At 48.9% G+C, this 26,351-nt stretch overlaps 1 protein-coding gene across 31 annotated transcripts in view; it reads right to left on the bottom strand.

The window, feature by feature from the left end:
- TACC1 (transforming acidic coiled-coil containing protein 1) overlaps positions 1-26,351 on the bottom strand; it is a 145,490-nt gene that overhangs the window by 105,392 nt on the left and 13,747 nt on the right. For 7 of the 31 annotated variants that reach the window (XM_089325905.1, XM_070068565.2, XM_070068567.2 and 4 more), the window contains exon 2: positions 13,175-13,267. The exons of 5 other annotated variants lie outside the window; for them this stretch is intronic. Coding sequence is in view for 9 of the 26 variants with exons in the window: in XM_051832382.3 (XP_051688342.1) it covers positions 12,584-12,660 (77 nt within the window). In the remaining 17 variants the exon portion in view is untranslated. Of the gene's footprint in view, positions 1-12,583; positions 13,080-13,174; positions 13,268-14,361; positions 14,483-14,721; positions 14,852-26,351 lie in introns of those variants that run through there. 19 more of the 31 variants (XM_089325902.1, XM_089325903.1, XM_070068566.2 and 16 more) reach the window with 13 other exon arrangements.

Genomic DNA, 26,351 nt, shown 5'->3' with positions numbered 1-26,351 from the left:
GCAGCACGAGGTAGGACCAGATTCGATCTTTAAGAAGTGATTTGGTTATGAGGACTCTCCCTTAGTAGTGGAGTAATCCATTCATAAGCTCGTGGCTTAATGGGTTGATGGGTTATTTTGAGAATGGGTCTGTTTTAAAAGGCAGCTTAGGGGCCGGCGCTGTGGTGTAGTGGATAAAGCTGCCACCTGCAGTGTTCGCATCCCATATGGGCGCCGGTTGGAGTCCTGGCTGCTCCACTTCCAATCCAGCTCTCTGCTATGGCCTGGGAAAGCAGTGGAGGATGGCCCAAGTGCTTGGGCCCCTGCACCCATGTGGGAGATCTGAAAGAAGCTCCTGACTCCTGGCTTCGGACTGGTGCAGCTCTGGCCGTTGCAACCATTTGGGGAGGAACCAGCAGATAGAAGGCCTCTCTCTCTCTCTCTCCCTCTCTGCCTCTGCCTCTCTGTAGCCCTGCCTTTCAAGTAAACAAATAAAAAAAAAAAGGCAGTTTGGCCCTGTCTCTCCTATGTGTCCCTCCGGCCATGTGATGCCCTGCTCTGCCCCAGGGCCCTGCAGAGAGCACCCGCCTGCAAGAAGGACCTCACCAGATGCGGCTGCCAGACCTTGAGCCGGGAGCCAAATAAACCTCTTTTCCATGTAATTGATCTGGTCCCAGGTATTCTGTTATAGCAACAGAAAACAGGCTAAGACAATTCCCAATCATAAAAAAATAGCTCCCATGTACAAGGGAAAATATGAGATATTTGTCTTTCTGTGTCTGGTTTATTTCACTCAAGATTTCCTCCAGGTGAAACCATTTTGCAAATGATAGAATTTCATTCTTTTTTTTTTTTTTAAAGATTTATTTACTTGAAAGAGTTACCGAGAGAGAGAGAGAGAGAAGGAGATACAGAGAGAGAGAGACAGATCTTTTATCTGTTGGTTCACTCCTCAAAAGGCTCAAATGGCCAGGGCTGGGCCAGGCCAAAGCCAGGAGCCAGGAGCCTCTTCTGGGTCTCCCATGTGGGTGCAGGGGCCCAAGGACTCACACTTCCTTCTGCTTCTTTCCCAGGTACATCAGCAAGGAGCTGGATCGGATGTGGAGCAGTCAGGATTTGAACCAGCACCCATATGGGAAGCCAACATTGTGCTAACCCCAGGAACTTCATTCTTTTTTATAGCTGAATAATACTCCATTTTATACATATAGCACATTTTCTTTATCCATTCATCTGATGATGGATGCCTGGGTTGATTCCACAGTTTGGCTATTGTCAACAGAGTCGCCATACACATGGTGGAGCAAATATCTCTTTGAAACAATGAGTTCATGACTTTTGGGACAATTTCCAAATTTAAGCAAGCTAAATATTTATTCTTTTTTCCTCGAATGGTTACTAATGATATTGTCAATGGACATACGTATGATTGGTCAAGATTAATGTATAATACAAGCCAAAACAAAAATTCTGTACAAATCCTTCAGAGTTAAAAATGCTGAGAATGAAAGTGGTCAAAGTGAGGGGTTCCTGGGGTTAATAACTCTCCAAGGTCACCAAGTCTCCACAGGTAAAAGGGTTGGAGGATAAAGGAGGATTAGAAAAGGTGGTTGACCAGTTGCCATTTCTTATATAGCCCTGCTAGTACTTTCCCTGTATTATTACAAAAAATACTCTAGACTACCCATGAAACATGTGAGCCTCACAAAGCAGCCAGACGACCCAAGAGCTGCTAAAGGCACCAGCATTTGGGCAGAGGAAGTTAAATTTAAAATGCAACTTTATGACGGACTAACAGTTGATTAGGCTATCGCAAAATCTAAGAGAAGTGCCGGCGCCGCGGCTCACTAGGCTAATCCTCCGCCTTGCGGCGCCGGCACACTGGGTTCTAGTCCCGGTCGGGGCGCCGGATTCTGTCCCGGTTGCCCCTCTTCCAGGCCAGCTCTCTGCTGTGGCCAGGGAGTGCAGTGGAGGATGGCCCAGGTGCTTGGGCCCTGCACCCCATGGGAGACCAGGAGAAGCACCTGGCTCCTGCCATCAGATCAGTGCGGTGCGCCGGCCGCAGCACGCCAGCCGCGGAGGCCATTGGAGGGTGAACCAACGGCAAAGGAAGACCTTTCTCTCTGTCTCTCTCTCTCACTGTCCACTCTGCCTGTCAAAAAAAAAAAAAAAATCTATGAGAAGCGCAACTAATGAGGTCCTTTTCTTCCAATCTCCACACATCCCCCTGTGTTCACAAGGCCACCGCCTCCTGTCTGAACTTCTGGTATATGTCCTGCCTCCAATATTATAAATGAGTATTCAGATGCTTTCCTATGCTCATGTAAATTCCCGTGTAATGTTCACAGTACCTGAGCTTAAGAAGGTGGGCAGTTAAAAGTTGCTGAGTGAATGAAAATGGAAAGAAATATCATTTGTTTGGTGATGAAAATGGAAAGAAAAAAATAATCAAGGGATGTAGGAAAAATATCTTAGTATAAAATTGGCAAAGAGAAATAAACAAGAAATTAAGGAATTAAAAATGCCAAATAAACATACAGAGAAAAGTTAGCTCTCATTCATGACAAAAAAAATGTATTTTTTTTCTCTTACCAAACTGATGCAAAATGACTGTGCCCATGGGCAGGTGTTTAGTGCTACTTGGGAGGCCTGCAGCCCATACCAGAATGCCTGGATTTGAGCCCAGGTTCCTCTTCCAATTCCAGTTTCCTGCTAATGCGTACCTCGGGAGGTAGCAAGTGATGCTTCAAGTACTTGGATCCCTGTGACCCACACAGGAGGCCTGGGCTGAGTTCCAGGCTCCTGGCTTCAGTCTGACTCAGTCCCAGCTATTGCAAGTCTTTGGAGAGCAAACCAGTGGATGGAATATCACTCTGTCTCTTGCCTCTTTCCCTCTCTCTTTTTCACACTGTCTCTCTGCCTTTCAAGTAAGAAAAAACTAATTTTTTTTTTTTTTTTTGACAGGCAGAGTGGACAGTGAGAGAGAGAGACAGAGAGAAAGGTCTTCCTTTTGCCGTTGGTTCACCCTCCAATGGCCGCCGCTGCAGCCGGCGCACTGCGCTGATCGATGGCAGGAGCCAGGATCCAGGTGCTTTTTCCTGGTCTCCCATGGGGTGCAGGGCCCAAGCACCTGGGCCATCCTCCACTGCACTCCCTGGCCATAGCAGAGAGCTGGCCTGGAAGAGGGGCAACCGGGACAGAATCCGGCGCCCTGACCGGGACTAGAACCCGGTGTGCCGGCGCCGCAAGGTGGAGGATTAGCCTAGTGAGCCACGGCGCCGGCCAAAAACTAATAATTTTTTAAAAAGATGGTGCCCAGTATTGGAAAGGATGCTATGAGAATGGTATTGTCATATACTGCTGGAAGAACAATGTGGTACTATTTTGAGGGTACAAACTTGTAATAAATAGCAATATTTAGAATGTTCACATTCTCTGACCCTGTAATTGAACCTCTAGGCATGTAAGTTATTAATCAGAGATGCAAAAAGAATTCTAAAGATGTCTATTAACCATATTATTTATATGAGCAGAAACTCTAACCATCCACCTAGGGGAAAATTAAATTATAGTACCTGCAGATAATGAACCACTAAGCAAACATTAAATGATATATATATATATTTTTAATGTTTTTTTTTTTTTTTTGACAGGCAGAGTGGACAGTGAGAGAGAGAGACAGAGAGAAAGGTCTTCCTTTGCTGTTGGTTCACCCTCCAATGGCCTCCGTGGCTGGTGTGCTGCGGCCGGCGCACTGCGGCCGGCGCACCGTGGTGATCCGATGGCAGGAGCCAGGAGCCAGGTGCTTTTCCTGGTCTCCCATGGGGTGCAGGGCCCAAGCACCTGGGCCATCCTCCACTGCACTCCCTGGCCACAGCAGAGGGCTGGCCTGGAAGAAGGGCAACCAGGACAGAATCCGGCGCCCCGACCGGGACTAGAACCCAGTGTGCCGGCGCCGCTAGGCGGAGGATTAGCCTAGTGAGCCGCAGCGCCGGCTCTAAATGATATATATATATTTTTTAAAAATTTATTTATTCGTTTGAAAGGTGGAGTTACAGAGTCAGAGAGAGGGAGAGAGATCATCCATTTCCTGGTTCATACCCTAAATGGCCACAATGGCCAGAGCTGAGCCTATCTGAAGCCAGGAGCCAGGAGCTTCTTCTAGGTCTCTCATGCAGGTGCAGGGGCCCAAGGACTTGGGCCATCTTCCACTGCTTTTCCGGGCCATAGCAGAGAGCTGGATCGGAAGTTGAACAGCTGAGACTTGAACTGGCGCCCATATGGAATACTGGCAATGCAGGCAATGGCTTTACCCACTACGCCACAGCACTGACCCCTAAATATTTCTGAATTAAGTAAAAATAATATGGGGAAATGCTTATATGGCTAAAGGAAAAATAACCCTCTTTTTGTAAAATATTTGCTGGAAAAAATAGAAACTGTAGAAAAATGTGCCAACATGTTAACAATTGTCTCTGGGTGGGGTGCTTTATTTTCTTAATGATAGTCTGGGTTCTCTAAATTTTTAGATATTCTTTTTCAAAATGCACTTTCTGATCATAAAAAGAATATATGTCATGGAAATTTGGAAAAATCAGAAAAACAAGAAAATGTTTATACATGCTATTGAATTATTAATAAACAAACATTAAGAAGCTAAGTGTTGAAGAAGGAAAATGTAGCCCCCAGTGTGCCATGAGGCACCAGCAGTGAGGAGCTGTGGGCAATCACAGGAAGCTGTGGCTTCAGGCACCCAGCACTGTGTTGGGCTGCTCCCTGTGCTGAATACTTCTCCCCAGTTCAATCCAGGACGGCCACAGTGGCTTGGCCAACTCCCTGGTCAAAAAAACTTCACCTCTGGCTCCTGAAGTTAGGAGCAGACTCCCCCATGGCACCCTCCGGCCCCACCCAGCTCTATAAACTCACTGCATCCCAGCCTCTCCAATCCACTCCATCTCCATCCTCTCCTCCGAATCTCACCATCCCACGGGTACTACAGGCCACCTTGGCACCTGCTGCCCTTCCACCCGGCCTGCCTTTCCCTGGCTTCCTTCACCTGGCAGCTCACCCTTCCAGACTCTGGCAAGAGTCAGTTTCCTGGGGCCAGTGCTGTGGCGTAGTAGGCTAAGCCTCTGCCTGCAGTGCTGGCATCCCATACGGGCGCGGTTCTAGTCCTGGCTGCTCCTCTTCCCTGTATCATGAGCAAGGATAAAGGACTGAAAATCGGGTCTTTTGATGGGTTTTGTCCCCGCCTTGTAACTGAATGTCAATCAAAATTATGCTTAAAAACTAACTACCATGGACCACTTTGCGTTTTTTCCTCTCTTGGAAGCCCCCTCCCCTGCCCCGTGCTGCTCTGATTGGAGGTCTTTGACTCTAATAAATCTTGCTTTTTAAATCTCAAAAAAAAAAAAAAGATTAAAAAAATAAAATTTAAACGTAGGATTATCATATAATCTAACAATTCTACTCCTATGCACATTCCCCCCAACTGGCAAAAATCTGTACACCAATGTTCAAAACACAGTTATTCACAAGAGCCAACGGAAGGAGGCAAGCCAAGCCTCCATCAGAGCTGAGTGGACAGAGTGTGGCGCAGGTACACACAGAGACAGCATTCAGCTGCAAGAAGGAATGACATTCCGATACACGCTACAGCACAAGTCAGTCCTGAATGCACTATGCTAAGTGAAGTGAGCCAGACACAAAAGTACAAATACTGAATGATTTCACTTATCTGAGGGACTTAGAGCAGAAAACAGAGACAGAAAGTGGGATAAAAGAAAGCAGGGGCCGGGGAGGAAGACACCCGAGAGTCGTTGTGTGATGGACGCAAAATCTCTGAGCAGCGGGCTGACTTGCCCCAATTGGTAGAGTTGGAAACATACCAGGGGATTCCAATTCAATCCCATCAAGGTGGCATGTGCCAATGCCATCTCACTATTCCAAGTGATCAATTTCAGTTCACAATTGATCATAATGAAAGGACTAAGAGTCAAATGGAGCACATAAACAAGTCTAGTATCTGCTAACACTTAACCGATAGAATAAATAAAGGGGAGAGTGATCCAACATGGGAAGTGAGATACTCAGCAGACTCATAGAATGGCGGATGTCCTAAATAGCACTCTGGCCTCAGAATCAGCCCTAAAGGCACTCGGATCTGGCTGAAAAGCCCATGAGAGTATTTCAGGCATGGAAAGCCAAGACACTCTGGCAAAAAGATCTCTGTGAGTGAGATCCCAGTGGAAAGAACAGGTCATCAAAGAAGGAGGTACCTTTCTCTGAAGGGAGGAGAGAACCTCCACTTTGACTATGACCGTGTCTAAACAAGATAAGAGTCGGAGAACTCAAGGGGCTTCCATAGCCTTGGAAACTCATGACTGGTGCATAGGGAGATTACTGATGCCATAAACAGGAGTGTCAATTTGTAAAGTCAACAACAGGAGTCACTGTGCACTTACTCCTCATGTAGGATATCTGTCCTTAATGTGCTGTACACTGAGGCTTAATGCTATAACGAGTACTCAAACAGTATATTTCACTTTGTGTTTCTATGGGGGTGCAAACGATTGAAATCTTTACTTAATGTACACTAAACTGATCTTCTGTAAAAAAAAAAAAATTATCAATTCCCAACTTGATTCTCACTGGGATTAAACATGACAATAGGTCTGATCTGATTTCATCATCATTTAAAAAAATCATCTATTATTTTTCACTTTATGTTTCTGTGTGGGAGCAAACTGTTGAAATCCTTACTTAAGGTATACTAAGCTGATCTTCTGTATATTAAGATAATCGAAAATGAATCTTGATGTGAATGGAAAGGGAGAGGGAGTGGGAAAGGGGAGGGTTGTGGGTGGGAGGGACGGTATGGGGGGGGAAGCCATTGTAACCCATGAGTCGTACTTTGGAAATTTATATTCATTAAATAAAAGATAAAAAAAAAATCTCTGAGCAGTGAGAAAGTTCTGGAGTGGATAGTTACGACGGTTGTACAGTGTACTTCATGCCACCGGACTGTACACTTAAAAATCGTTACGATGATTAATTTTATGCTCTTTGACAAACAGCCAGAGCAATCTTCCTCAGAGGGTGGACCTCCACGGTCCACGGCCATGCGGCACAGCACCAGCTCATTCCCAGGCCAAATCATGTACTCTGTGGACCACTCTGCTTCTACCCAACCCAAGACTTCAGAAAGTCCACGTTCCTAGCTCAGAACAGCAGCAGCCATGGCTGGGTTTTCTTTTTGCTTTTTTTTTTTTCTTTCCTCTTCTTGATTTTCAGTACTGAAACATATACCAGCTGGGAGAAGCTCTAGGGAAAGGGGTGCAGTTGGCCACTAGAGCTAAAAGAAGGAAGAAATCGTGGAGCAGAACTGCACCTGAACTCCCTCAGGGTAGCGCTGTGGGTAGGAGATCCGTCTTACTTTTTTTAAAAAAGATGTACTTATTTATTTGAAAGACAGAGAGGGAGAGACAGAGAGAGAGCTTATATCCGATGGTTCACTCCCCAAATTGCCACAACTGCTGGGGCTTGGCCAGGCAGAAGCCGGAAGCCAGGAGCCAGGAACTTCATCCAGTCTTCTACATGGGTTCGGAGGCCCATGCATTTGGACCATCATGCACTGCTTTCCCAGGTGCGTTAGCAGGGAGCTAGATCAGAAGTGGAGCAGCCCATACAGGATGTGGGCACTGCAGGTGGTGTCTTTACCTGCTATGCCACAATGCTGGCCCAAGATTTCTCTTACTTTTAAGGATTTGTAGAGAGGGGGTTTTTCTTCCCTTAGCAACTCTTTTTACTATTTCAGTGACCATCACAGTCTAGAAGTTGTTGTGTCTAAACTCAATACATTCGCACAAGTAATTCCCTTGTCCTGCAACCATTTCCTTTTGAATTGATATCAACAGAGATGGGGCCAGCCAACTTTCCCTTAAAAACCACACATTTTCACATCCACATTTTAAAAGCTACAGCAAATGGGAACTGACGTGTTTTTAATGACAATAAAAATTGGGCGGTGTGAGGATAGTGGGCAATGCCATAAATTTGAAAGGAACAGGTTTCAGAAATGTTTATCCCTGGAGGCTGGCATTATGGCACAGCTGGGTAAGCTGCTGCCTGCAACACCCACATCCCATATGAGTGCTGGTCTGAGTCCTGGCTGCTCCACTTCTGATCTAGCTCCCTGCTAACCTGGATGGGAAGTCTTCAGCCTGGCTCACTCTGGCCATTGCAGCCATCTGCGGAATGAATCAGCAGGTGGAAGATTCTCTCTCTCTCTCTCTCTCTCTCTCTCTCCCCTCTTCCTTCTCCACTCACCCCAACCAACCCCTGCCACCGTAACTCTGCCTTTCAAATAAATAAATCTTAAAAAAAAAGTTACTCATTTTGGGCCATGTTTTTTTGGGTCTAAAACGTCAAAGCCAGCCCCTCTGTCTTCATGTCAGAGCCATGTGTCCCACCGTGACTCACCATCAGAAGGCATTTCAGCTTAGCTGTTGCTGACTGTATCACTCACCAAACATCATACAGCATGTATCGGATCTACATGATCAGCATGTTAAACAGCAAAACCACTCAAGGTTTCAGAAAGTTCTCCTGACTTTGCCACTGGCCTGCTCTTTCATGCCAGGTTCCAAATGCAAACACTGGTCTTAAAATAGAACCAGTAAGAAGTAACAACAGGTGCCTATCTTGCATTCCAGGCGAACAAGCTACACAATTACTCAGTAGTGAATTAGGCACGCACCAGATTCCCCAGTGAATCCCAGGCTCTGTGTTATGTCATTCCCCGACCTCTCCACCAGTTAGTAACTGCTTGAAGAGACCTCTCAGCCACACTGCCAAAAATAATAGCCAACTCAGGAATTCACAATTTCCAGCATTTCCTCAAACTACCGTGGCCCCCAAATACATTTGGAAAATTCACCCCAAAATTGATCACAGGGCAAGTGCCTGCGATGCTGGCATCCCATATCAGAGCAGCAGTTCGAGTCCTGGCTTGCTCAGCTTCTGATCCAGCAGAGGATGGCCCAAGTGCTTGGACTCAGGTGGAGTTCCAGCCTGCTGGCTTTGGCCTGGCTCAGCCCTGGCCATTATAGCCATTTGGGGAGTGAATCAGCAGCTATAAGATCTCTCTCTGTGTGTGTGTCACTCTGCCGTAAGATCTCTCTCTCTCTCTCTGTCACTCTGCCTCTCTGTAAATAAATAAATAAATAATCTTATAGAAAGAAAAGTGACTGCACACAAATCAGCCCCCCCTCAGAAGACACCCAGCTCATTCATGAACATGCTGCCCAAGGAACCCAGCACTACATTCAATGCACAGGTTCCTGTGCATATCAATGGACTGATAGTAACTCACTAGGTACCATGCCCTGTGCTAATAATATACACAACTTTTGCCATTTTTAAAATTTATTTTTAAATGATTTATTTGCTTTGTAAGTCAGAGAGGGAGAGACAGAGAGAGCTAGAGAGTCTCCAACTACTAGTTCACTCTCCAGATAACTGCAACAGCTGGGGCTGGGCCAGGCTGAAGCCAGGAGTCTCATTTGAGTCTCCCCTGTGGGTGGCAGGGGCCCAAACACTTGGACCATCTTCCGCTGCTTTTCCCAGGCCAGCAGCAGGGAGATGGATGGGAAGTAGAGCAGCTGGGACACAAACAAATGCCCAATGGGAAGCTGGAGCTGCAGGCGACATCTTTACCCGGTATACCACAATACTAGACCCCTAACTTTGGCCATTTTAAAGATGCAGAAATTTGCCCAAATGAAAAGTTACTTATTTTATTTTATTTAAGAGGAAGAAAGAAACAGAGAAAAGGAGAGAGAGAAAGAATGTTTGCATCTGCTGGTTCACTCCTCAAATGCTTGCGACAGCCAGAGCTCGGCCGAGCCGTAAGCCAAGAATTCAATCGAGGTTTCCTTACCAAAGCCAGCCCCTTGTTCCTCCAGCTTGGAGACTGTCGGCAGCTACAACTGTCAGTAATAACGAGTCTTAAAATCAGACATTTCGTGTTCATCTACACTTGGTTATATCTCACAATAGCATTCTTGTAAGAGATGTATCTATTAACTTGTAGTATCTGATTAAATTATTCTGAACACAAACTGTGAGCATTCTGAAACCTAATTTCAACATCAGCACATATGATTTCCACGCGCTTTTTAAAGGAAAGGAACAATAGGTTTTGGAAATGCCACAGCCGAAGTTGAACTTCCTTGCGGTCGGTGTTATCCACGACAGCCATGTGTCCGGCAGGAAACCTGCAGCCAGTGACCCTCACAATGCATCCCCCACTTTCCTGGCCCCTGGAGAGACTTGGGCTTGTATCTGTACTGTGTACAGACTCAGATAGAAAGCACACTTTTTGCTTTCCCTGTGTATTACAGTTCTGGAGTCTCTATTTCTAAAGAGCTGTACCTGTACACGCCAAGTGGTTTGTAAGCCACGCCTGCACGCGCTGATGAGACCTATAACCCCGATGCTGACTTCTCGTGTTCACACGCTCCATATGTTCACCTGGACACAGAAGGGCTGTGCTCCTAGGCCAAGGCCCACGATGGGATTTTATACGGATCACTTTTAGGTAAGGTTTGCAAAATGTAAGGTACGTGCAGAAGCTCATCTATTGGCAAACCTCTGGGAATCCAGTGCAAATGCAATGCCCGGAGTTCACTTCTTCAGCACGCATCCGAGAAGGATTCCTAGTTTCACTTCCAAGTTGCACAGGAAACCTGGCCACACAGCCCCGAAGATGAAATAAAACTTCATCGTTGGCTTAAACAATATTCTGTACTAACTCAGAGATAAAACAGCTCGTGATTCCTACACATGATCTTATGTCAACCTCCGAACAGCCCAGAAAGTCGGTGATATCATTTCCCTCCACAACTGAGAAAGCAGAGACACAGATAAAAGCTCTCCAACCCCTCAAGGACAGTGCCTAGAATTAAAGCCGCAGCTGCCTGCCTCCAAAACTCTTAACTTCACCCCAGTGTTACATGGCCTCTTTGGTTTTCAAAGGTTAAATCGACTTTGCAGCAGGCACTGTGGTGCAGCGGGTTAGGCTACTGCTTGGGAAAGCCTGCAACCCATGTGGAAGTGTGTAGCCTCTGCTTCCTTCCAATCCAGCTTTCCGGCTAAGGCACCCCTGGGAAAGAGCAGATGATGGCCCACACACTTGGGTCCCTGAAGCCCATGTGGGAGACCCAGTGGAGTTCTTGTCTCCTGGCTTCTGCCTGGCCCCACACTGGCTGTTTCTCTCTCTCTCTCCCTCTCTCAAGCGTTGTTAATTTTGATTCCTTCCTTACTTGGGAGGAGAGGAAGGGAACGGGTGTGTATTCTGCCAGCTGAGACAAAAGTGTGTTTCCTAGGACAGCCCCAAACCTCAGGTTGCAGCACCAGCTCTGAAGACAACGTGGGGGCCACCACTTTGTAGAAATGTGACCTTGGACAAGTGGCTTGATCTCTCGGTGCTAATTTCCTTATCAGTAAAATAAAGACATTAATAGAAACTAACTCAGTGTCCTTGGGGATTCAAGAACACACACACACTATTTAGAAGTGTTTTGCACATCACACACGCTCAATAAGTCTCAATGGGTCTTAACCTTAATAAGCTGCCCACACTAAGTTTGGATTTGCATCCTGTGAACCAGGGGAGGCACAGCTAACACACCTGGTATTTACATATTCACAGCACTACTTTGCATTCAAAAGACTCTCATTAGTCTGTAGCGCTCACAGGAGAGCATCAGAAAGCTCTCCTGTGTGGCTGGGGCAGCCCACATGATGGGCAGGTGCATCTTTCTCTAACTCGCTTTGACTTTGGCTGAATTAAGATAAAGGGTGTGGATTCCTCAGCGCGGCCTCTCTCCGAGACTTGCACACACTCTGAAAAGTTTTTTTTTTTTTTAATGAAAACATTTAAGACTGTTTGGGTTCTCGAGCCGTTATGAACACATTGTCTTTGTCGAGTTGCCATCTTCCAAATCGTGGCACTTGCTCTAAATCACGTTTTCTAAAAACTCCCCTTCACGGCTCGCATGACGGTACTTGGCGTCCCCAACTGTGCCTGTCCTAGAACAAAAGCCCAATTGCTGCTGCCACAACACAGCCCTGTTTCTGAGATCATCATGAGGCCCTCGGAGCAAACACGAGAGAGGGAGTTCTCGCAAGCGACAGGCGCGGAGCCGAAATTCCCGGCCGCCAAGGCCAAGGCGAGCTGTCCTAACACCCACACCTTCCTGAACACAGCTCTGTCTTGGGGAAAGTTCCCGGGTCCTGCAGGACACGTGCGCTCTCCTGCCCGGACGCGTTGCGCAAAACTCGCCCCCACCTCTCCCCAGCACAGCGCGCATACAGCGCCAGACCGCAGCGGAGTCCTGGGGGCAGAGCCCCCGGCCCGGCGCCCCCAAGGCGAAGCTGTCCCCCTACGCCAGCCCCCTGCGCCCTCCGAGCGCTAGCTCCCCGTGCCGCGAGCCGGACCCCGGCCTTCCCAGCCCTTCTGGGACAGAAAGTCTTGCGCGTTCGTCCCAGGCTGGCAAGCAGTCCCCCCAAGGTGGCCCCCGGAGAGGGATCTGGGACTCACGCGGTCTCCCCGAGCCTGGGGGACCTCTCCGCGGCGGGTTCCCGGCCCCTCGGGGTCTGCGAGTGTGAGCCTCCCATCGCTCGGAACCTGCGCCCCGGCGGCGCCCCCTGTGCTCCGCTCGCGCAGGGCTCTGCCGGGACCTCGGGCGGGGAGGCGGCGGGGCGGGAGGAGGAAGGGTGGGGCTGAGGGTGGGCGGGAGTGGCGGGGAGCCCAGCCTCGGGGTCCCGGCCGCCGGGGAAGTCCGGGGAAGCAGGCTGCCAATTTTCCCGCCCGCGGCCGGGTCTGGCCTGCGTACGGCCTTGGGCGCCCGGCGGCGAGATGCCGAAATCCGGGGGCCCTGCCCGGGCTGCAGAAGCGTCCCGGGCAGCAAGGGAGCCCTGGGGACGGAGGGCAGCAGGTGGAGCGGGCTGGAGGGCCGTGGCGCGGCGCTTCTCTTCCCGCTCGCCCTGGGTCTGCAGAGGCCGAGGAGGGAAGAGGCCCGCGGGTAGTTAGAGGAGCACCCGTGGGGGGCGGGAGCCCCGGGCCGCCCCGCGGGTGGGGCGTGGCCTTGCCCTTCCAAGGGCACAGAAAACTGGATGAGACTCTCTGTACCTGTAAAGTGAGAGCGTGTGTCCAGCCGTGTCTCTTCATGTCCCTGGCCGCTTGGGCTCTGACCACCGAGGATGAATCGTGCCCAAACTCTGTCTTAAGAAAAGAAAATAATAATGCACTCACCCTTTCCTCCTTGATCTGCCGACACCTGCCAATTTGCCCTTCTTAGGATAATATTGCATGGGCTGTCTCGCCCACACCTGACCCCCCACGCCACTCTGTCATCTGTCCTTGCCCCAGCGTGGGGGATTTTTTTTTTTCTTTTGAACAGATCGGAATGTCCTTTTCTGCTAGAACCTATTCAGGCCCCACTGAGCCCTCCCCCTGTCATGCCATTCCACATCCTGACATATGACTCTCCAGAAAACAGAGGTTTGGTATCACCATTCACCCAACACTGGCGTGTAGTGGACCCTCCCCGTGCATCACTCCAGCTCCCCGTTATCATCTTCCTTCCCAGTGCCCCAACAGTGCTTGCCAGACCCCCAAATGTGGCATTTACCAGCCTTATTTTTACTTATTTATTTGAGAGGGAACGAGAGAGAGAGAGTCCCCATTTGCTGGTTCTGTCCCCAAACAGAATAGCTGGGTCTGGAGCCAGCAGCCTGGAATGCAATCCAGGTCTCCCACAAGGGTGCCAGGAGCCCCATTGCTTGAGCCGTCACTGCTGCCTCCCCAGGTCTGCGTTAGCAGGAAGCTGGACTCAGGAGCCACAGCTGAGATTTGAACCCAGGCACTCTGACATGGGACCCAGGCATCTTAACGTTAGGCTGAATGTCTGGAGTTTTGGAATTGTTTCTTCACTTGTCTGTCTTTTGAAGGAGGAGTTCTTTAATGGCAGGGACACGTTTTTGTTTGTTTGTTTGTTTGTTTTAGAGATTTATTTTCATTTATTTCAAAGAGAGAAGTAGAGACAGAGAGAGATACATCTTCCATCTGCTCATTTACTCCCCAAATGGCTACAACAGCCGGAGCTGAGCCAATCCAACACCAAGAGCCAGGAGCTTCTTCTGGGTCTCCCACACGGGTGCAGGGGCCCAAGGACCTGGGCCATCCTCCGATGCTTTCCCAGGCACATTATCTAGGAGCTGGATCGGAAGTGAAGCAGCCATATGGAATGCTGGTGCTGCAGGCCAGGACTTTACCCTGCTGTGCCACCGTGCCGGCCCCCAGGGACACGTTCTTACCCTTGTAAACTAGTGGTTGTCTCATGGCTCATGCACAGTAAATATTTGCCGAGTGAATGAATGAGTCAGCAGCCAAGCACACAGAACTGTGGTCACCATGAATCTCATTCTGGACAGGAGGCTACAGAGAATAAAGACAAACGTGGCTACCTTTTAATTTGTCCAGACAGGATCAGAAAACTGAAAATAGAGACATATTTATAACAGATCTCTTTGTGGGCCACATTTCGGCTACCAGTTTATACATTAACTTTGGTGTACTTAGCAGTGTTACACTTAACAGTGCACTTAACAGGACGCTGCCACACTGCAGACCCCATGTGAGGGTTTTTTTAAAGTTTGCAGAAAAACAGAAATTACCAAATAAGTTAGGGGTGGGTGTTTGGTGTGGCGGTCAAGAGGCCAGTTAAGATGCTGGTGTCCCACACTGAAGTGCCTCATCTGGCGCCTGGTTCCGGCTCCTGATCCCAGCTTCCTGCTGGGGCTCACCCTGGGAAGAAGCAGGAAGGGCTCACATGAGGGGCTGGCTTTGTGGCCCAGTGACACCAGCATCCCATTTGGTAGCACCGGTTCAAGTTCCAGCTGCACTGTTTCCAATCCATCTCCCTGCTGGGCCACGCAGAAACCAGGAACCAGGGGCTTCATCCAGGTCTCCCATGTGAGTATAAGGGGCCTGAGTACTTTGGCCATGTTCTGCTGCCTTCCCAGGTGCATTAACGGGGAGCTGGATCGAAAGTGGAGCAGCTGGGGTTTGAAGGTCGCTTATATGAGATGCCTCCTCTGTGAGTGGCAGCTTAGCCTGCTGTGCCACAACGCTGACCCCTTCTGTGAACTTTTGAACAACCCCTTGTATGCATGGTTTTCAAAAAATGTTTACACCAACAATTGTATTTTTTAATTCTACTTCCCGTGAACTTTTTGAAGTAACCTCAAAAAATATATAAGGGGCCAGCACTGTGGCGTAGCAGGTGGAGCCGCCGCCTGCAGTACTGGCACCCCATATGGGCGCCAGTTCGAGTTCCAGCTGTTCCACTTCCAGTCCAGCTCTCTGCTATGGCCTGGGAAAGCAGTGGAGGATGGGCCATGTCCTTGGGTCCCTGCACCCACATTGGAGACCCTGAAGAAGCTCCTGGGTCCTGGCTTCAGATCGGCACAGCTCCGGCTGTTGCGGCCAACTGGGGAGTGAACCCAATTGGGGAGTGGATGGAAGACCTCTCTCTCTCTCTCTCTCTACCTCTCCTTCTCTCTCTTTGAAACTCTGCCTTTCAAATAAATAAATAAATCTTTATATATATATGTATATATATATGCAGAGTGTCTTGAGATAGGGAAATAAACATTTAATAATGAAAACGTAGTGAGATGGGAATTGAGATTTTTGTGGGAAGGACTTCAAATAGCTAAAGAAAAGCTGACTCTTAGGAAATGGTTTTTAATTCAAATTATTCACATGTTCTATGTGGTCATTGACTGACATGCCGTTGACAGTGCAAACAGCCGGGTCAGAGCTCTGGTTCCCTTCAGAGAGCACTCAGTCTTTCCTGGTGAGAGAGGTTTTTATTCTCTGTGGTCATTCCAAGGGAACTGGATGGGGGGAAACAGGCAAGCAGGGTGGCACTGGGAACCTGGGAATGTCTCTTGCTTTAGGTAGACAAGACGGGCCGTGGGAACAGTCTAGTTAGATTAGTGTGGGAAGGCCCAGGGTGGGGCTGCAGAGACGGCTTGAAAGGAAGGGGAGAGAGTGAGGCTAACACCCCCTTGTGCTGCAGGGAAGCTGAGACATGGGAAGAAAGGAAAGACTGGCTCACAGGCTCCAAAGAGCACCTCCACCAAGACGGCGGTGGAGGTCCGCTTACGGACCATCTTGCCTTTGATGCTGCAGTTGCAAAACCAAACCAGGAAAGTTTGGGAGATAAAGAATCGTTGCTGTGGAGCCCTGATTATCTGCTCTGAGGAAATGAAGCGCCTCCTGTGCCCTGGGGGGTTCCGAAGTGGTACACTCAGGGCCGGCAGCCCTGCTGTCCCCTGTCCCCAGGCCCGAGAACCGCATGCCAGTTCTGGGGCTCAGGACCACCGTGTAGCTGAGGCACTCTCCACCAAGCAGAGGGCAGGGAGCTAACCGCTGGACACCACCAGGCATCCCGTCTGACAGAGACTACAGTGAGGATAAAGCCTTCTATTTTTCACGTCCTGTAACTTCTGCCTGGTGGCAACAGAAGCAGAAAAGGAGGAAGAAAAGAAGAAGAAGGGAGGGAGTCTCCGGGTCGGTGGGCTGCTGAGCGAGAGGACCAGCTGGGGCCAGCAGGGACAGGTGGCCCAAGACGGAGCGCAGGGGGGTGGGATTTGGATCCAGTATTAAGGTCTCTATTAGAGTGCTATAATTCTGTTAATGTGGTATTTTTATGTGTTTATATATTTGAAAGGCAGAGTGGCAGAGAGAGAGATGGAGAGGGAGGGAGATGTGGGGGGAGAGAGAGACAGAGAGGGGGAGATTCTCCCATCCACTGGTTCACTCCCCAGATGCCTGCAACAGTCTGGGCTGAGTCAGGTCAAAGCCAAGAGCTCAGAGCTCCACCTGGGTCTTCCACGTAGGTGGCAGGAACCAAAGCACTTAAACTGTCATCTGCAGCTCCCAGCGTGCACATTAAGGAGAAGTTGGGTCGGAAGCAGAGGCAGGCACACACCTAGACACTTCATCCAGGACGTGGGCCTGGCAAGCAGCAACGTAACCCACTGTACCGTGACGCCTACCCAGTAAGGCACTTTATTTATTTATTTATTGTGGAATACTTCTTTGATTTTTTGATTAACATATAATACTTGTCCATTTCCGTGGAGTCTAGTGCCATACTTCAATACATACACACAGCATAAACCAATGAAACCAGCCAACCAGGCTTTCATTGACAATAAGGTACTTCAGATTTTTATTTATTTATTTGAAAGATTTGCAGAGGAAGAGGGTGAGAGAGAGACAGACAGACAGAGACAGATCTTCCATGCATTGGTTCACTCCCCAGATGGCCACAACAGATAGGGCTGAGCCAGGCCTAAGCTGGCAGCCAGGAGCTTCTCACCGGTCTCCTACAGTAGCCCAAACACCTGGGCCATCTTCTGATGCTTTTCCCAGGCCATCAGCACGCGAGCTGGATCAGAAGTAGAACAGCCGGAACATGAACTGGTACCCATATGGGATGTCAGAGTTGCAAGTGATGGCTTAACCTGCTATGCCACAACGTGGGCCCCCCAATAAGGTAATTCTTTTAAATTAAAATAAATGTAAGGAAAAAAAGTGAAACTCAGGATTGTCTCTAAGATGGACAAATACATCCTGCAGTATGAAACCCTACCTCCAGAATCGGGCCACACTCAGGCGGCACAGCCCTGGGATTAAACAACCCTGGGAAATACTTAGCACGCTTTATGTGCTAGACTCTAAATGCTTTAGATGTTTCACCTCCTTACCGCTTACCACAACCCCCTGGGTAAGCACTTTTTAGTGCTCTTACTTTACACGTGAGTAGGTCGAAGCACGGAAGTGCTAAGCAGGAACAAGCCCACATAGCTGGAAACTGGCAGAGCTGGGATTCACATTCAGATAGGGCGCCTGGGCTCTTGGCTGTAAATCCTTCATCCTTACACTGCATACCCTCATTTTAAGACGAATACACTGAAGTGGAGAAAGCTAAGTGGTAGAGCCTATATTTAAAACCAGTTCTAGCCGGCGCCACAGCTCACTAGGCTAATCCTCCGCCTTGCGGTGGGCGCCGGCACACTGGGTTCTAGTCCCGGTCGGGGCACCGGATTCTGTCCCGGTTGCCCCTCTTCCAGGCCAGCTCTCTGCTGTGGCCAGGGAGTGCAGTGGAGGATGGCCCAAGTGCTTGGGCCCTGCACCCCATGGGAGACCAGGAGAAGCACCTGGCTCCTGCCTTCGGATCAGCGTGGTGCACTGGCCGCAGCGGCCATTGGAGGGTGAACCAATAGTAAAGGAAGACCTTTCTCTCTGTCTCTCTCTCTCACTGTCCACTCTGCCTGTAAAAAAAATAAAAAAGTAAAACCAGTTCTGTCTGGACTACAAAGCTTATGTTCAACATTGATTTTTTTTCTTTCCTCTCATCTCAGCAATCATGCCACACGAGGATTCCCTTCAAAGGAGCCAGCTTATCTCAGAGCCACTTCATGCCTCCTCACTTGGAAGTTAAACGCCAATCTCGAGGTCACAGGATACACCTGGTCCATTCCTTCAGCACCACATCTTATCCTGGAAATCAGGTAGCAGAGGTGCTCCAAACCGCTCTCCTTTCTGAACATGGGTTGGCAATTCTAGGTCCTTCGTATGCCATCGGTGTTATGGCACAGAGGGTTAATCCACCACCCACAGTGCTGGTATCCCATATAGAAGTGCCAGTTTGAGTTCTGGCTGCTCTGCCTCCCATTAGCTTCTGATAATGCGCCTGAGAGAGCAGCGGAAGATGGCCCAAGTGCTTGGGTTCCTTCTATCTGTGTAGGAGACCTGGATGGAGTTCCAGGCTCCTGGTTTCGACCTGGTCCAGCCCTGGCTGTTGAGGCCACTTGGGGAGTGAACTAGCAGATGGAAGACCTCTGTCCTTCTGTCTTTCTGTCACTCTGTCAAATAAATAAATCAATATTGAAATCAATCAATTGGGGCCGATGTGGTGACGTAGTGGGTAAAGCTGCCGCTTGCAAAGGAGGCTTCCCATATGGGCGCCGGTTCAAGTCCTGGCTGTTCCACTTCCAATCCAGTTCTCTGCTAAGGCCTGGGAAAGCAGTAGAAGATGGCCCAAGTCCTTGGGCCCCTGCACCTGCATGGGAGACCCAGAACAAGTTCCTGGCTCCTGGCTTCAGATCAGCCCAGCTCTTTGGGGAGGGAACCAGCAGATGGAAGACTTTTCTTTCCCTCTCTCTGTCTGTAACTCTGCCTCTCAAATAAATAAATATTTTTAATGGTTTATTTCCCATGTGATTTGTTGAACTATTTACTTAGTATCAAGTTAACTGTATGTGTATAAAGTTAATTGAAAATAGAGCTTAGTAAAAAATAAGAATGGGAATAGGAGAGGGAGGAACAAGAGAGGTGGGAGTGAAGGTGGGAGGGCTAGTATGATAGGAAGAATCACTTTATTCCTAAAGTTGTATTTATGAAATTTATTAAGTTTGCATTCCTTAAGTAAAAGGTTTCTGGAAGAAATATGGGTTTATGAAAAAAAATTCATGGCTTTCAATTTTTTTAGCACTAAAATAAGTTTATCTTTTAATTCCATTTTTCCATGAACTTTTTGAATTTCTCTTATATACTGTATCCTGAAACTTTGTTATGTTTGCTTGCTGTCTCTAACAGCTATTTTGTGGGTCCCTTGGGCTTTTCTGTAAATGTAGTTTGCAATGTTTCCCATTTTCCACCTCGCCTTGTTGCACTGGCTAGGCACTCCCATACAATGCTTTTTTTTTTTTTTTTTTTTGACAGGCAGAGTGGACAGTGTGAGAGAGAGAGAGACAGAGAAAGGTCTTCCTTTTCCGTTAGTTCACCCCCCAATGGCTGCTACGGCCAGTGTGCTGCACCGATCTGAAGCCAGGAGCCAGGTGCTTCTCCTGGTCTCCCAAGCAGGTACAGGGCCCAAGGACTTGGGCCATCCTCCATTGTACTCCTGGGCCACAGCAGAGAGCTGGACTGGAAGAGGAGCAACCAGGACTAGAACCTGGTGTGCTGGCGCTGCAGGTGGAGGATTAGCCTAGTGAGCTGCAGCGCCGGCCACAATGCTTTCGTTTTTAAAGATTTATTTTATTTCTTTGAAAGGCAGAGTTATGGCTGGTGCCGCGGCTCACTAGTCTAATCCTCCTTCTGCGGCGCCAGCACCCCACGTTCTAGTCCCAATTGGGGTGCCAGGTACTAGTCCTGGTTGCTCCTCTTCCTGTCCAGCTCTCTGCTGTGGCCCAGGAAGGCAGTGGAGGATGGCCCAAGTGCTTGGGCCCTGCACTTGCATGGGAGACCAGGAGGAAGCACTTGGCTCCTGGCTTCGTATCGGCACAGCGCGCCGGCCATAGGGGCCACTTGGGGGGTGAACCAACGGAAGGAAGACCTCTCTCTCTCTCTCTCTCTCTCACTATCTAACTCTGCCTGTCAAAAAAAAAAAAAAAAGGAAGAAAAAAAAAAAGAAAAGAAAGGCAGAGTTAGAGAGAGAGAGAAAGAACTTCCAACTGCTGCTTCATTTCCCAAATGGCTGTAAAGGCTGGGACTGGACTTGGTGGAAGCCAGGAGCCCTGAGCTTCTTCTGGGTCTCCCACGTGGGTGCAGGGGCTCAGGCTGCTTTCGAAAGTGCACCAGCAGGGTGCTGGAATCAGAAGTGGAGCAGCTGGGACTTGAACTGTGTCTATATAAGATGCCAGCATCACAGATAATCTCTTAACCTGTTTTGCCACAGCAATGGCCTCAGGCCATTAAATTTTAATAAATGCCAATTCTACACCTATTTAAATAGTCACATTGGTTTTCTGCTTTATTTTATTAATTTCTTAATTACAATTTCAGTGTCACTTGATCATCACGCATAATCTTTTTTATATGCTTCTAGATTTTGTTTGCTAATATTTTATTGAAGGGGCCAGCGCTGTGGCATAGCAGGTAAAGCCGCCACCTGCAGTGCCGGCATCCCATATGGGCACCAGTTCGAGTCCTGGCTGCTCCACTTCCGATCCAGCTCTCTGCTATAACCTGGGAAAGCTGTAGAAGATGGCCCAAATGTTTGAGCTCCTGCACCAGCATGGGAGACCCAGAAGAAGCTCCTGGCTCCTGGCTGCTTTCTCTCTCTGCCTGTGCTTCTCTGTAACTTTGCCCCCCCCTACTTTAAGATTTATTTTATTTTATTTGAAAGAGAGAGTTACAGGGAGAGATAGAACCAGACAGAAAGAGAGGTCTTCCATCTGCTGGTTCACTCCACAAATGGCCACAATGGCCGGAGTTGCTTGGATCCCAAGCCAGGAGCCAGGAGCTTCTTCCAGGTCTCCCACGTGGGTGCAGGGGACCAAGGACTTGGGCCATATTCTACTGATTTCTCAGGCCATAGCAGAGAGCTGGACTGGAAGTGGAGCAGCCAGGACTTGAACCTGCGCCCCTTTGCAGGCTGGGGCCTTAACCCACTGCACCACAGCGCCAGCCCCTCTGCCTTTCAAATAAATAAATAAATCTTAAAAAATATTTTATTGAAGTTTTTTTGCAAGAGACAGGTCCTCAACTCCAGCCATCTACCTGACAGGCGGCACCAGAGGCTACCTATTTCTGTTCGCTCTCCTGAACCCTGGTCACTTTGCATGTTGTGCCCAGACTGTAAGAGTCATTTTCTGTAGGAGTGGTTATAACACTCTGAATAGCCTCACATTAATTGTGAGGTGGAGGCCACGTGCTGAGGTTGACAGAGCCTGACTCCTTGATACCAGGGAGCTCAGAGCCAACCCAACCTCCCACCAACAGAGTTCTTTTATGTGGGAGAAAAATTAGCATAGATGATATAGCCGGTATTATTTTGAGTTTTTGTAAGACTCAGCCACATCACATCTTAATCAATACTCTGATCAGTAAACAGGGGAAAAGACAGCCCCGTTATATTGTGATCCAATCACCTGTCCCAGAAGAACTGCCCTGGGCGGAAGCCTTGCCAGTCCTCCCCTGCGCTGAGCCCACCCCTAATGCTCCGAGGCCTGCAGTCCAGCCAAAGCTCCCAGCACTCATCTTTCCTACATCTACCCCCACCGCAGAGTTCCTCTGATGTTTGCATCTCTTCTCCCTCTGTCCTGAGTCACGCGTTCATTCATCCGAATGCTACTCTCACATCTGTCCCACTCTGAAGCCGTCCCAGGGGCTCTCATCAAAATCCATATCCTCACATTGTGGTGTTGATGCTGCCTAACTATGACAAAAAAAAAAAAAAAAAAAAAAATCAAAGCCAAGAAAGGGACTCACAGAGCGGAGCTGGAAGGGACAGCAGAAGCCACCTAGTTGCCCTTTCTTGTGCTAATGTAAGCAAATCAAGGTCGTGACACGGTTGAAGGTAGGGACTTGCCCAAGGTTACCAGGACAGTCAGTGGCAAAGCCAGAATCACGACTGAGGTTCCTACCCACTCCCACAGTCTTTGGTTTTCTCTTTCTCCCCCATCAGTATTTCCTTCATTCATACTTAATCCAAAGACTACAGCTCTGTTAATACAGTGTGGTTTTTTTGTTTTGTTTTGCTTTAAAACACTTCCCAAGATGGCCCAAGTCCTTGGGCCCCACGCACCCACATGGGAGACCTGGAAGAAGCTCCTGGATTGCTGGATTCAACTAGGTCCAGGCCCTGCCACTGCGACCATTTGGGAGTGAACCAACAGATGGAAGATAGGTTTCTCTCTCTCTCCCTCTCTCTCTCTCTCTCTGTAACCCTGTATCTGAAAAAAAAAAGGGGGGGGGGGCTGGTGCTGTGGCACAGCAGGTTAACGCCCTGGCCTGAAGCACCGGCATCCCATGTGAGCACCAGTTCGAGTTCCGGCTGCTCTACTTCCGGAGACCCGGAAGAAGCTCTTGGCTCCTAGCTTTGGATCAGCTCAGCTCTGGCCATTGAGACCATTTGGGGAGTGAAGCAGGGGATGGAAGGCCTTTATGTCTCTCCCTCTTCCTGTCTGTAACTCTACCTCTCAAATAAATAAATAAAATCTTTAAAATAAAACACTTCCCAGTTACACTTAGTGTCAATGGGAGGAATTACCCTTGGTGATTATCCTTTGCACGGCCTCTCAGTTTACTGCAAACAGTGAACCCTCCAGTCACCAAGACCAGAACCTTTTCTCTGGCCTGGAGGTGCGGCAGGGAGAGGGAGAACCCCTGGGACTGGAAGAGAATTGAGTCAGGTGACTGTCATGTGCCTGCTTGTATAGTGAGTTTTCAGTGCAAGTTCCCAGCCAAATGCTTTCCTGCCTAAGGGCAACTCCAGAAAGTTCTGGATGGTGGCCAGCACTGTGGCGCAGTGGGCTAACACCCTGGCCTGCAGTGCCAGCATCCCATACGGGCACCGGTTCTAGTCCTGGCTGCTCCTCTTCCAATCCAGCTCTCTTCTATGGCCTGGGAAAGCAGTAGAAGACCATCCAAGACCTTGGGCCCCTGTACCCATGTGTGAGACCTGGAAGAAGCTCTTGGCTCCTGGCTTCGGATCGGCACAGCTCCAGCTGTTGCGGCCATCTGGGGAATGAACCAGCAGATGGAAGACCTCTCTCTCTGTCTCTGCCTCTCTCTGCAACTCTGTCTTTCAAATAAATAAAATAAAATCTTTTTTTTTTTTTTTGACAGGCAGAGCGGACAGTGAGAGAGAGAGACAGAGAGAAAGGTCTTCCTTTGCCGTTGGTTCACCCTCCAATGGCCGCCGTGGCCGGCGCGCTGCGGCCGGTGCACCGCGCTGATCCGATGGCAGGAGCCAGGAGCCAGGAGCCAGGTGCTTTTCCTGGTCTCCCATGGGGTGCAGGGCTCAAGCACTTGGGCCATCCTCCACTGCACTCCCTGGCCACAGCAGAGAGCTGGCCTGGAAGAGGGGCAACCGGGACAGAATCCGGCACCCCGACCGGGACTAGAACCCGGTGTGCCGGCGCCGCAAGGCGGAGGATTAGCCTAGTGAGCCGCGGCGCCGGCCCAATAAAATAAATCTTTAAAATAAAAAAAATGTTCTGGCTGATTCCACCAGCCCCTCTAATACTGTGCTGAAGAACAGCACCTGATGGTTTGTCTTTCTTTTCTTCTTTTGTAGAATTCTGGCCGGAACAACATAAACAATTCTCTGTCTCTTCGTTTCAAGGTGAAGCAGCCTGTGCTAGCAGACATGAGCTGGTGCTGCAGACCTGCGACCCAGCCCTCTCTGCCAAGTGCCCACGTCCAGTCTGTGTTCTTGGGGACAGGAAGAGGGCAGCGTTTTCCTTTTTTAACCTTCTTTTGTTTTGCATTTCATCTACTTGTCATTTCTATTCCTACACAGTCATTCAGGGACAATGTGCCCTTTGAGTGCTTTTTATTGATGTTCCTTTTAAAAGCAGGCTATTTTTCTGTGCCCTGGCATTGTTTTCTGAGGCAGAACCTGCCTGCGATGCAGATATCTTGGGCTCAGCAGCCACAAGTGGCTATTTGGAATATTAACTCTCATACTTCTCTGGGTCTCCCATAACTTTGGCTTAGTGACCTGGGTATTTATTTATTTTAAAGATTTATTTGGTGGCCGGCGCTGTGGCTCACTTGGCTAATCCTCCACCTGTTGCGCCGGCATCCCATATGGGCACCAGGTTCTAGTCCCCGTTGCTCCTCTTCCAGTCCAGCTCTCTGCTGTGGCCCAGGAGGGCAGTAGAGGATGGCCCAAGTGCTTGGGCCCTGCACCTGCATAGGAGATCAGGAAGAAGCACCTGGCTCCTGGCTTCGGGCCGGCACAGTGCTGGCCATAGTGACATTTGGGGAGTGAACCAAGGGAAGGAAGACCTTTCTCTCTGTCTCTCTCTTTCTCACTGTCTATAACTCTACCTGTCAAAATAAAATAATAATAATAAAAAAGATTTATTTGAAAGGCAGAGTTACAGAGAGGCAGAAAGGAGAAATAGAGAGGTCTTCCATCTGCTAGTTCACTCCCCAGATGGCTACAATGGCCGGAGTGCGCTGACCCGAAACCAGGGGCTTCTTTGGGGTCTCCCACGTGGGTGCAGGGGCCCAAAGGCTTGGGCCATCTTCTACTGCTTCTCCAGGCCATCACAGAGAAGCGGATAGGAAGTGGAGCAGCCGGGTCTCAAACTGGCACCCACATGTGATTCCAGTGCTGCAGGAGGAGGCTTAGCCCACTATGCAACAGCACTAGCCCTTATAAACAAATTTTTTAAAAGAACGGAAGGCAATTGATTTGCACTTTTCCATGTTGCAGGAAGGGGGCGCTTCAAACAAGAATTTGGTCTCTCTTCTCTCTCTGCCTCTCCTCTTTCTCTGTGTAACTCTGACTTTCAAATAAATATAAAAATAAATCTTTAAAAAAGAAAAAGGGGCATCCCATACTGTGGCATAGTGGGTAAAGCTGTCGCTTGCAGTGCCGGCATCCCATGTGGGCACTGGTTCGAGTCCCAGCTGCTCCATTTTCCATCTAGCACTCTGCTATGGCCTGGGATAGCAGTAGAAGATGGCCCAAGCCCTTGGGCCCCTGCACCCACATGAGGGACCCGGAAGAAGTTCCTGGCTACAGGCTTTGGACCAGCTCAGCTCCAGTCATTGCAGCCAACTGGTGAGTGAACCAGCTGATGAAAGACCTCTCTCTCTCTCTCTCTCTCTCTCTCTCTCTCTCTCTGCCTCTCTTCTCTGTGTAACTCTGACTTTAAAATAAATAAATAAATAAATAAATAGTTTTAAAATAAGAATTTCATTTGTGTAGTCTTGGCTTTGGATTTTCCTATTTTCTTGCCTGTAGCCAGAAAGTTTTTATATCTTCAACTCCTTGACCTATTTTGCTATGGATGCTATAGCCATTTTCTCGAGCATTTGGGATCTAAAAAGGTGTGGGCAGTCGGAGTGAGAGCCACAGATTCTGTCTGCTGACTTCTTGGCGCCTCTTTAAATGGTCCCCGGGGGAAAAATGAGCCATTCTGGGACCAGTGTTGTGGTGCAGTGGGTTAAGCCGGCATCCCATAAGGAAGTGCTGGTTTGAGTTCCGGCTGCACCGCCTCTGATCCAGCTTCCTGCTAATGCACCTGGAATGGCAGCAGCAGCTGGCCCAAGTGCTTAAGGCTTTGCCATTCATATGGGAGGCCAGGATGGAGTTCCTGGCTCCTGATTTTGGCCTGGCTCATGGCCATTTAGAAAGGGAATCTGTCAGCAGGTGGAAAATTTCTCCCTCTCTTTCTTGTTTTTTTTTTTTTTTTTTAATTTTATTTATTTGAAAGTTAGAGTTACATAGAGAGAGAAGGAGAGGCAGGGAGAGAGAGAGAGAGAG

Source organism: Oryctolagus cuniculus, chromosome 2 (genome assembly GCF_051225735.1).
Source record: "Oryctolagus cuniculus isolate XC-2025 breed Fujian yellow rabbit chromosome 2, ASM5122573v1, whole genome shotgun sequence".
Classification (NCBI taxonomy): Eukaryota; Metazoa; Chordata; class Mammalia; order Lagomorpha; family Leporidae; genus Oryctolagus; species Oryctolagus cuniculus.
The sequence above is the reverse complement of the archived record's forward strand: the minus strand, read 5'-3'. Positions and strand labels throughout refer to the sequence as shown.